The sequence below is a fragment of the Carcharodon carcharias genome, chromosome 30 (assembly GCF_017639515.1).
Source record: "Carcharodon carcharias isolate sCarCar2 chromosome 30, sCarCar2.pri, whole genome shotgun sequence".
In the NCBI taxonomy this organism is placed as follows: Eukaryota; Metazoa; Chordata; class Chondrichthyes; order Lamniformes; family Lamnidae; genus Carcharodon; species Carcharodon carcharias.
In genome coordinates this window covers 26,394,838-26,407,063 of record NC_054496.1, presented here as the reverse complement: position 1 = coordinate 26,407,063, position 12,226 = coordinate 26,394,838, and the positions used below count along the sequence as shown (strand labels likewise).

The following is a 12,226-nucleotide window of genomic DNA, read 5'->3' as shown; positions in this document are numbered from 1 at the left end:
ACCAATTCCCAGCAGTATTTTACCCCAGCCATATATAGTGACTGACCCATACCGACTAGAACTGTACCCCAGTGTGATACAGTGACAGACCTGACCCCACCAGTAATGTACCCTAGTCTTATGCAGGGACAGACCTGTGTCCACCAGTACTGTACGCCAGTGTTATACAGTGACAGACTTTACCCACCAGTACTGCACTTTAGTGGTATGCAGTGACAGACCTGGCCCCACCAGTACCATATCCCAGTGTTATACGTTGACAGATCTGTACCTGCCAGCGCTGTACTCTAGTATTATACAGTGACAGACCTGTACCTACAAATACTGTATACAAGTTTTATACAGTGACTGACTTGTATCCCACAGTTACATTCTGATAGAACTATACTTGCCAGTACTGTACCCCAGTGTTATATAGTGACTGGCCTGACCCCACCAGTACTGTACCCCATCATTACACGGTGACTGACTGATATCCACCAGTATTATACCCCATTGTTATACAGTGACAGACCTATATCCACCAGTACTGTACTCCAGTGTTATACAGTGACAGACTTGTACCCACCAGTACCCCAGTGTTATACAATGATGGGCCTAGACCCACCAGTACTGTACCCGAGTGTTATACAATAACTGACCTGTATCCCCCAGTAATGTACCCCAGTGTTATACAGTGACTGAGGAGTGTCCCCCAGTAAGGTACCCCAGTGTTATACATTGACAGTGGTGGAGGCGGGTTGCCTCACATCCTCTTAAAAAGTACCTGGATGAGCACTTGGCACGTCATAACATTCAAGGCTTTGGGCCAAGTGCTGGTTAATGGGATTAGGTAGGTAGGTCAAGTGTTTCTCACGTGTCAGTGCAGACTCAATGGGCTGAAGGGCCTCTTTTGCACAGTGTGATTCTGTGCTTCTGTGATTCTATAACAGACCTTTACCCACTAGTGCTGTACCCAGTCTTAAATATTGACAGACCTGTACCCCCAGCACTGTACCCCAATGTTGTACATTGACAGACCTTGACCCAGTACTGTACCCAGTGTTATACAGTGACATACCTGACCCCATCAGTACTGTACCCCAGTGTTATACAGTGACAGACCTGACCCCACTAGTACAGTACCCCAGTGTTATAAGTGGCAGACCTATATCCACCAGTACTGTACCCCAGTGTTATACAGTGACAGACCTGACCCCACCAGTACTGTACCCCAGTGTTATACAGTGGCTGACCTATATCCACCAGTACTGTATCCCAGTGTTATACAGTGACATACCTGACCCCACCAGTACTGTACCCCAGTGTTATACAGTGACAGACCTGTACTGACCAGTACTGTGCCCGTGTTTACAATGACAGACCTATATCCACCAGTACTGTACCCCAGTGTTATACAGTGACAGACTTATACCCACCAGTACCCCAGTGTTATACAATGATGGGCCTAGACCCACCAGTACTGTACCCAAGTGTTATACAATAACTGACCGGTATCCCCCAGTAATGTACCCCAGTGTTATACAGTGACTGAGGAACTTCCTCCAGTAATGTACCCCAGTGTTATACAGTGACAGACCTGACCCCACCAGTACAGTACCCCAGTGTTATAAGTGGCAGACCTATATCCACCAGTACTGTACCCCAGTGTTATACAGTGACAGATCTGTCCCCACCAGTTCTGTATCCCAGTGTTATATAGTGACAGACCTGACCCTACCAGTACTGTTCTCCAGTATTATACAATAACCAACCTGTATCCACCAGTACTGTGACCCTGTGTTATACAGTGACAGACCTGTACCCCAGTGTTATACATTGACAGACCTGTACCCACCAGCACTGTACCCCAGTGTTGTACATTGACAGACCTTGACCCAGTACCGTACCCAGTGTTATATAGTGACAGACCTGACCCCATCAGTACTGTTCTCCAGTATTATACAATAGCTGACCTGTATCCACCAGTACTGTGACCCTGTGTTATACAGTGACAGACCTGTACCCCAGTGTTATACATTGACAGACCTGTACCCATCAGTACTGTACCCCAGTGTTATACATTGACAGACCTGTACCCATCAGTACTGTACCCCAGTGTTATACATTGACAGACCTGTACCCATCAGTACTGTACCCTAGTGTTATACATTGACTGACCTGTATCCACCACTGTACCCCAGTATTATACATTGACAGACCTGTACCCATCAGTACTGTACCCTAGTGTTGTACAGTGACAGACCTGACTCCAGCAATACTGTACCCCAGTGTCATACAATAGTTGACCTGTATCCACCAGTACTATACCCCAGTGTTATAGTTACAGAATTATAGCCAGCAGTACTGTACCCCCGTGTTATACAGTGACAGACCTGTACCCATCATTACTGTACCCTAGCATTACACAGTGACAGACCTATACCTACCAGTACAGTATCCCAGTGTTATACAATGACAGACCTGACCTCACCAGTACTGTACCCCAGTGTTACACAGTCACTGACCTATATCCACCAGTACTATACCCCATGTTCTACATTGACATACCTGTTCCCACCAGCACTGTACCCCTGTGTTATACAGTGGAAGACCTGTGCCCACCAGTACTGTACTCTAATTTTATAGTGACTGGCATGACCACACCAGTACTGTACCCCAGTGTTATACAGTGGCAGACTTGTACCCACCAGAACCCCAGTTTTATACAGTGACAGACCTGTCCCCACTAGTACTGTACCCCTGTGTTATACAGTAACAGACCTACACCTACCAGTACAGTATCCCAGTGTTATACAGTGAGAGTCTTGCCCTCACCAGTACTGTACCCCAGTGTTATACAGTAACAGAACTATAGCCACTAGTACTGTACTCCAGCATTATAAAATAGCTGACCTGTACCCACCAGTACTGTACCCCAGTGTTATACATTGACAGACCTAGACCCGCCAGTACTGTACCCCAGTGTTATACAGTGATAGACTTGTATCCACCAGTTCTGTACCTCAGCATTACACTGTGACTGACCCATATCCACCAGTACTGAACACCTGTGTTATACAGTGACAGACCATTACCCACCAGTACTGTACCGCAGTGTTATACAGTGGAAGACCTGTATCCACCAGTACTGTAAGCCAGTATTATCTATTGACAGACCTGTACCCACTAGCACTGTACCTCAGTGCTATACAGTGACAGACCTACACCTACCAGTACTGTACCCAGTGTTATACAGTGACAGACCTGACCCCACCAGTACTGTGCCCCAGTGTTATATAGTGACAGACCTGATCCCACCAGTACTGTACCCATTGTTATACAGTGACAGACCTGCATCCACCTGCACTGCACTCCAGTGTTATGTATTGACAAACCTGTACCCACCAGTACTGTACCCCAGTGTTATACAGTGACTGACCTGTATCCACCAGTACTGTACCCAGTGTTATACAGTGACAGACCCATCCCCACCAGTACTGTACCCCAGTGTTATACAGTGACAGACCTCTCCCCACCAGTACTGTACCCCAGTGTTATACAGTGACTGACCTGTAGCCACCAGTACTGTACCCAGTGTTATACAGTGACAGACCTGTATTCACCAGTACTGTACCCCAGTGTTATACAGTGACTGACCTGTATCCACCAGTACTGTACCCAGTGTTATACAGTGACTGACCCATCCCCACCAGTACTGTACCCCAGTGTTATACAGTGACAGACCCATCCCCACCAGTACTGTACCCCAGTGTTATACAGTGACTGACCTGTATCCACCAGTACTGTACCCAGTGTTATACAGTGACTGACCTGTATCCACCAGTACTGTACCCCAGTGTTATACAGTTACAGACCTATACTCACCAATACCCCTGTGTTATACAGTTACAGACCTGTAGCCACCAGTTCTGTACCCAGTGTTATACTGTGACAGACCTGTATCCACCAGTACTGTACCCCAGTGTTATACAGTGACTGACCTGTATCCACCAGTACTGTACCCCAGTGTTATACAGTTACAGACCTATACTCACCAATACCCCTGTGTTATACAGTTACAAACCTGTATCCACCAGTACTGTACCCAGTATTATACTGTGACAGACCTGTATCCACCAGTACTGTACCCCGGTGTTATACAGTGACTGACCTGTATCCACCAGTACTGTACCCCATTGTTATACAGTGACTGACCTGTATCCACCAGTACTATACCCCGGTGTTATACAGTGACAGACCTGTATCCACAGACCTGTATCCACCAGTACTGTACCCCAGTGTTATACAGTGACTGACCTGTATCCACCAGTACTGTACCCCAGTGTTATACAGTGACTGACCTGTATCCACCAGTACTATACCCCAGTGTTATACAGTGACTGACCTGTATCCACCAGTACTATACCCCAGTGTTATACAGTGACTGACCTGTATCCACCAGTACTATACCCCGGTGTTATACAGTGACAGACCTGTATCCACAGACCTGTATCCACCAGTACTGTACCCCAGTGTTATACAGTGACTGACCTGTATCCACCAGTACTGTACCCCAGTGTTATACAGTGACTGACCTGTATCCACCAGTACTGTACCCAGTGTTATACAGTGACTGACCTGTATCCACCAGTACTGTACCCAGTGTTATACAGTGACTGACCTGTATCCACCAGTACTGTACCCCAGTGTTATACAGTGACTGACCTGTATCCACCAGTACTGTACCCCAGTGTTATACAGTAACTGACCTGTATCCACCAGTACTGTACCCAGTGTTATACAGTGACAGACCTGTATCCAGCAGTACTATGCCCCAGTGTTATACAGTGACTGACCTGTATCCACCAGTACTGTACCCAGTGTTATACAGTGACAGACCTGTATCCACCTGTACTATACCCCAGTGTTATTCAGTGACAGTCCTGACCTCACCAGTACTGTACCCCAGTGTTATACAGTGACAGACCTAATCCACCACTACTCTTTGTACCATTGTATGTAAAATGGAACTGAAATTTCCTAGTTAGAATAATTTTTGAACCATCATATCACAACCAAATGTCTTGAAATTCTTTAATTTAAGCGGACTAAGGCCAATCAACATTGAAAGGTTGATATCACAAATGGTGCTTCTTTTCACTTAAATGAACCAGAAATTGGTATATCACAGAATCACACAGTGCAGAAGAGATCCTTCGGCCCATCGAGCCTGCACTGACATGTGAGAAACACCTGACCTACCTACCTAATCCCATTTACCAGCACTTGGCCCATAGCCTTGAATGTTATGATGTGACAAGTGTTCATCCAGGTACTTTTTAAAGGATGTGAGGCAACCCGCCTCCACCACCCTCCCAGGCAGCACATTCCAGACTGTCACCACCCTCTGGGTAAAAAAGTTTTTCCTCACATCCCCCCTAAACCTCCTGCCCCTCACCTTGAACTTATGCCCCCTTGTGACTGACCCTTCAACTAAGGGGAACAGCTGCTCCCTACCCACCCTGTCCATGCCCCTCATAATCTTGTACACCTCGATCAGGTCGCCCCTTAGTCTTCTCTGCTCTAACGAAAACAACCCAAGTCTATCCAACCTCTCTTCATAACTTAAATGTTTCATCCCAGGCAACATCCTGGTGAATCTCCTCTGCACTCCCTCCAGTGCAATCACATCCTTCCTATAATGTGGTAGCCAGAACTGCACACAGTACTCCAGCTGTGCCCTCACCAAGGTTCTATACAACTCCAACATGATCTCCCTACTTTTGTAATCCATGCCTTGATTGATAAAGGCAAGTGTCCCATATGTCTTTTTCACCACCCCACTAACATGTCCCTCCACCTTCAGAGATCTATGAACACACATGCCAAGGTCCCTTTGTTCCTCAGAACTTCCTAGTGTCATGCTGTGCACTGAATACTTCCTTGTCAAATTACTCCTTCCAAAGTGTTTCACCTCACACTTTTCAGGGTTAAATTCCATCTGCCAATTACCTGCCCATTTGACCATCCCGTCTATATCTTCCTGTAGCCCAAACACTCAACCTCACTGTTAACCACCCGGCCAATCTTTGTGTCATCTGCAAACTTACTTATCCTACCCCCCACATAGTCATCTATGTCGTTTATATAAATGGCGAATAATAGGGGACCCAGCACAGATCCCCTGGACACTGGCTTCCAGTCACTAAAGCATCCTTCTATCATCACCCTCTGTCTCCTACAACTAAGCTCATTTTCAATCCCCCTTATCAAATTATCCTGCATCCCATGTGCATTTGCCTTCTTTATAAGTCTCCTACCTGGGACCTTTTCAAAGGCTTTGCTGAAATCCATATAAACTACATAACCTGCACTACCCTCATCTACACACCTGGTCACCACCTCAAAAAATTCAATCAGATTTGTTAGGCATGACCTCCCTCTGACAAAGCCATGCTGACTATCCCTGATCAAGTGGAGATAGACACTCTCCTTTAGAATTTTCTCCAATAGTTTCCTTACCACTGACGTGAGACTCACTGGCCTGTAGTTCTCTGGCTTATCTCTACAACCCTTCTTAAATAGCAGAACCACATGAGCTGTTCTCCAGTCCTCTGGCACCTCCCCCATGGCCAGAGAGGATTTAAAAATTTGGGTCAGAGCCCCTGTGATCTCCTCCCTTGCCTCCCTCAGCAGTCGGGGACACAAATCATCCGGACCTGGAGATTTGTCCACTTTTAAGCCTGCCAACACCCTCAATACCTTGTCACTCCCTATATCAGTTTGCTCAAGAACCTCGCAGTCCCTCTCCCCGAGTTCGATGCCTTCATCCTCGTTCTCTTGGGTGAAGACAGATGTGAAGTTCAACACTCTACTAATGTCCTCTGGCTCCACCCATAGATTGCCCCCTTGGTCCCTAATGGGCCCTACTCTTTCCCTGGTTATCCTCTTCCCATTGATATACTTATAGAATACCTTGGGATTTTCCCTGTTTTTAACCAGCCAGAGCTTTCTCATATCCCCTCTTTGTTCTCCTAATTGCTTTCTTAAGCTTCCACCCTGCACTGTCTGTACTCCACTAATGCCTCTGCTGATTTGCTCCCCTCATACCTACTAAAAGCCTCTCTTTTCCTTCTCATCGTATCCTGAATATCTCTGGTCATCCATGGTTCTTTGGGCTTGTTATCACCCTAGAGGGAACATTTTGAGCCTGTACCCTCCCCATTTCCTTTTTGAACACCCCCACTGCTCTTCTGTAGGTTTCCCCACAAGTAGCTGTTCCCAGTCTACCTTGGCCAAATCATGCCTTATTTTACTAAAATCCACTCCCCCCAAATCCAAAACATTTTTTTGCAACTTGTCTATTTCTTTGTCCATAACATACTTAAACTGTACCATGTTGTGGTCGCTATCACTAAAATGCTCCCCCACCACCACCTCAGCCACCTGTCCGACTTCATTCCCCAGAATTAGGTCCAGCTGTCCCCTGTTGGACCCTCTACATATTGACCTAAAAAGTTGTCCTGTACACATTTCAAGAAATCCACTCCATCCAAGCCCTTAACACTATATCTATCTCAATTAATGTTGGGAAAGTTGAAATCACCTAATATAATTACCTTATTGTTATTGTTTTACACACCTCCGCAAATTGTGCACATATTTGCTCCTCAATTTCCCACTGACTATCTGGGGGTCTATAATAAACACCTAACAATGTGGCTACCCCTTTTTTATTCCTAAGCTCTACCCACAAAGCTTCATTCGATGCCCCCTCCAAGATATCATCTCTCCTTACTGCAGTAACTGATTCCTTAACTAATAATGCAATGCCTCCTCCTCTTTTACCCCCTCCCCTGTCTTGGCTGAAGATTCTATATCCCAGAATGTTGAGCTGCCAATCCTGCCTCTCCCTCAACCACGTCTCACATATCAATGGCCTTTCACATTAACTGTACACCTGTGAGTGTTCTATAAACACAGGTTAAGGCCAGAATGCAGGCAAGTGACAGGATTGACTCTTATTTATTTTTCCGCCTTTTTTTTAACACCCCGATGCGACTATTCCAGTGTTCTCCTGGCCACTTTCCATATTCCAAACTCCACAAGCTTCAGCTCATCGAAAATATTGCTGCTGGCATTCTAACTCGCACCAAGTCCCATTCACCGATCACCCCCTGTGCCTGCTGAACTCGCTTAAGCAGCACCTCGGTTGTAAAATTCTCTACCTTGTGTTCATATCCTTCCATAGGCCCTATCACCCCCTCCCTGTCTGTCACCTCCTTTAGCCACACAGCCCTCTGAGATCTGTGTGTTCCTCCAGCACTGACCCCTTTAGCATCCCCCAGCTACTATTGCTCTACTGTTGGCGGCCTTGCCTTGAGCTGCCTGTGCCCTAAACGCTCCTTAGACCTCTCCGTGCGCTCTCTTTCTTTAGGACGCTTCTTAAAACCTACCTTTCGGACCAAGCTTTCGGTCACCTCTCCTAAGGCATGCTTATGTGGCTTGTTACCTGAGAACGCTCCTGATGTGCCTTGGGATGTTATACTATGTTAAAGGCGCTACATGAATGTTTTATTGCCCCACTGTGGCCATCATGCAGCAGCTGGGAAACGGGCGATATCTGAGTGAAGCCGCACTGAAGAGACACTATGGTGAGCAGGTCTACTTTGCCCCTGCTCCAGTTGTGCCACCCTATTAATGCTCTGTTACTGCAGGGCGATGTGATTGAAAAGTGAAGCTGCTCTGGGGCCTCCTCATAATATTTAGTCCCTGTACCAGAGTAGGACAGTGTGGGGCCTGGGCTGGGGCCTGAACTGCTCTGTTCCCCAAACTGCCCAGTGGATTCGAGAACTGGAGGGGAAATGGGACCCTGAAAATCTCCACCTGTCATATTGTTTATATTCTCCTTGTTACCCTGAATAAATACATTGCCACGTAGGGTGGAGTGGTAATGTCACTGGACTAGTAACCCAGAGGCCCAGGGGGCATGGGTTCAAATCCCACCATAGCAGCTGGTGGAGTTTAAATTCAATTCATAAATCTGGAATATAAAGTTACTGTCAGTAATGGCGACCATGACAACTATCATGGAGTTGTGGTAAAACTAAAAGGAAATCTGCCATCCTTACCCGGTCTGGCCTACATGTGACTCCAGACCCACAGCAATGCCACTCAGTTCAAGGGAAATTAGGGGTGGGCAAGAAGTGATCCCCACATCCCATGAAAGAATTAAAAAAAAATCTCAGGCCCCTGGAATCAGCTCTGGCTGGATTTCCTTTCCTGCCTCCCCAAAGTCTTCCGGGAGAGCGGGTCCAGCTCACGCTTTTCTTACCTCAGCCGAGTGCCCATTCTCCATCCGAGAGTCTGTTCTACCCGGAGGCACTTCACACCCGGGCACCAGCCTGTCCCGGCACTTTACTCTCCAGGAGATCGAGTTTCCGGGAGATCGAGTTTCCGGGAGCTGCCTCGGCTGTGACCAACTGATCTGATTGGGGAATGGAATCGAGGTTCCCCTACTCTGGCTCATCACCACAGTGGGTAGGGAATGTTAACCGCTGAACCACTTTTTAAAGGGGGTGGGATTTGGGGGTGAGTAAGTGGGAAGATAGCCCTCCTCCAACCAGCCACTCCCACCCTCAAAACAGGAACCCAAACTATTCACATCAGGAGGGACCTCGGCCTGTGCCGTTGAATTGGATTGGATCTGGTTTTACTGCGCTGTGTATGTGGTGCCCATTCAGCTGAGGTGCCCCCCCCCCGCCCTTGCCCCACTGTACTGTTTCCTCCTCCCCCCCAGTGATCAAGGTGCATGACTTTCTCTTTCAGCCGATGTCCCTGCCGATCAGGAGCTGGTACAGGAGAGGCTAGCCACCATGCTGATGGCTCTGCAACTCATCATTGGCCGCTACCCCTCGCTGAATCCCAACAACTCCATCCTGGAGACGGCCGCCACCGTGGCGAATATGGTGAACGGTAAGAAATCTCCTTGCCGGGGTCGGGGGGTGGGGGGTGGGGGTGCGGGGGGGGGGGGGGTGCGGGGGTTGGTGAGCTTTACACCTGGGGCTGAAAGCGTGAGAGCTGCCGGGGCACCATCACCGTCCAGTGAACGTTGACACCTCAGGGCCCCACCACGATCGTCCGCTGGCGAAATGGAGAACGGAACTCAGTTCACTGGCAGCTCATCTCTCCGTTGTATCTCCGTCTTGGTCTGTCGGCATTACCCTCGCCTCAGTGTCAGAAGGTCCTAATTCTCCTTCCCTGCCCCTCCCCTCCCCCTTTCCTCCTTCCCTTGGCCTCTCCCCACTTTTCTCCTTCCAGATGTCCCCACCCCTCCGAGTTCGTGAGCTGCCCCATGTAAGTGGGGACCCCGGCTGGAGGCGGGAATGGTCCAGCCTACGGTGCCTCCCCTGCCGAGTAACCTTATGCTGTTGAACTATGAAGGGAGGGCACCTGGGTGAGGAGCTGGAGGACCACTTCAGGGGGGCGCGGGGGAGGGGTGTGTGGTAGAGGGGGGTGAGGGAGAGGGGGGTGGGGAGGGGGAGTGGGGCGGGGCCGGGCTGTGTGTGAATCCTTACTTCAAGAGTAGAGCTAACAGCTGCTTGTCGACAAGGGGAGAAACCATGTGAGGGAATATCGAGGAAGAAAGACTTGCATTGATATAGTGCTTCAATATCGGACGAGCTGAATTTGGTATCGGAGCGCGCTATTGCAAAGAAGGCAGCCAAACTCCTGACTTAACAGGATACAGAAGGATACCAGTTTGGGATAGTGGAGATGGCCGCAGATATGTACATATCAGAGTGCATGTGATGGGTTAATAGACATTTCCTTGTTGCTCACGCCTTGTGACTCTGCCAGCTCAGTGTGGCTTCATGCAGCATTTCTGTAAATAGTAACTTGCCAGGAAACCTTATGTCTGTTCAGCACTGCCTTCCCCCCTCTCTCTTTCACTCTCTCTCTTCCTGTCAAAAAATATTTCTGAAGAAACGCACACTGACTGGATACAGTTTTTAAAAAAAAAACCCAGATCATTTTTCAGGATGTGGGTGTTGCTGATTTATTGTCCATTCTGAGCTATCTTTGAGAAGGTGCTAGGGTGTTCCTGCAGACAGCTAAGAGTCAACCACATTGGGTTATGTTGGAGTCATTATAGCACAGAAGGAGGTCATTTGGCCCATCAAGTTCATGCCAGCACTATGTAGAGCAATCCAATCAGCCTGTGGGGACTGGAGTCACATAATGACCAGAACCAGGAAAACACAGCAGATTTCCTTCCCTAAGGGACATTAGCAAACCAGATGGTTTTTTTTTTACGACAATCAATGATAGTCACGGTGACCATGAAACTGAGACTAGCTTTATATTCCAGATTTGTAAAAAAATCTACTGCTGCTGTGGTGGGATTTGAACCCTCACTCCCAGATCATTAGGGTGGGCGTCGGGATTACTAACAATACGATAGCATGGCATTCTCCCCGTTAAGACGTTCCATCCATAACGAGGGGACAAAATCTCCTGGGAGAGGCGGGAAAACCAGATTTAAAGACCCAAGGACAAGTGAAGGGGGAGGGGATATCTTAAATTCCTCTTCAACGCTCCCCTCCCACGAACTCCCTCCTCCAGTCACCTGCTCACTTTCAACAACCTTCCTTTCCGCCTCCGACATTTTGTGACAAATTAATGGGAGGGGTCAAAAAAGCAATAGGCAATTGCAACCTTTCGCAAAAGCAAACAGGGCAATTGCAACAATACCAATGTCAGGGGAAGCAACAACTTTATACAATACGGGAAGAGTGTGCTAATTGGTTGGAAAGTGGACTCTGAATGGCAGAGGCATTGCCATGGAGAACGCACCAGTTAATGGTGACTGACAGTTAACTGCTAAGAATTGTTTCAAATTTAAACTAGGTATGGTAACTGGTGCATTCCCCATGGCAACGCCTCTATCAATCAGAGTCCACTTTCCAACCAATCAGCACTCTCATCTCATACAGTATAAAGTTGTTGCTTCTTCTGACATTGGTGTTCTTGCAATTGTCCTGATGAGTGCAAGATGAAAAGCTTTGACAAAATGTCTTTTTCAGCAAGAGAAGTGGACAGACTTCAGGAGGGAATTCTAGGGCTTTAGGTCTAGGCAGCTGAAGACATGGCTCCCTCAATGGTGGAGCACAGAAAATGGGGGATGTGCAAGAGACCAGATTTGGGGAGATCTCAGAGGGTTGTGGAGCTGGAGGAGGTAACA

The 12,226-nt window shown here is 47.8% G+C and overlaps 1 protein-coding gene across 2 annotated transcripts in view; it reads left to right on the top strand.

Annotated features, from left to right (window-relative positions):
• LOC121271312 (GEM interacting protein) overlaps positions 1-12,226 on the top strand; it is an 88,781-nt gene that overhangs the window by 2,020 nt on the left and 74,535 nt on the right. For both annotated transcript variants that reach the window (XM_041177211.1, XM_041177210.1), the window contains one exon: positions 9,811-9,957. In XM_041177211.1, coding sequence (XP_041033145.1) covers positions 9,811-9,957 — 147 coding nt within the window. The remainder of the gene's footprint in view (positions 1-9,810; positions 9,958-12,226) is intronic.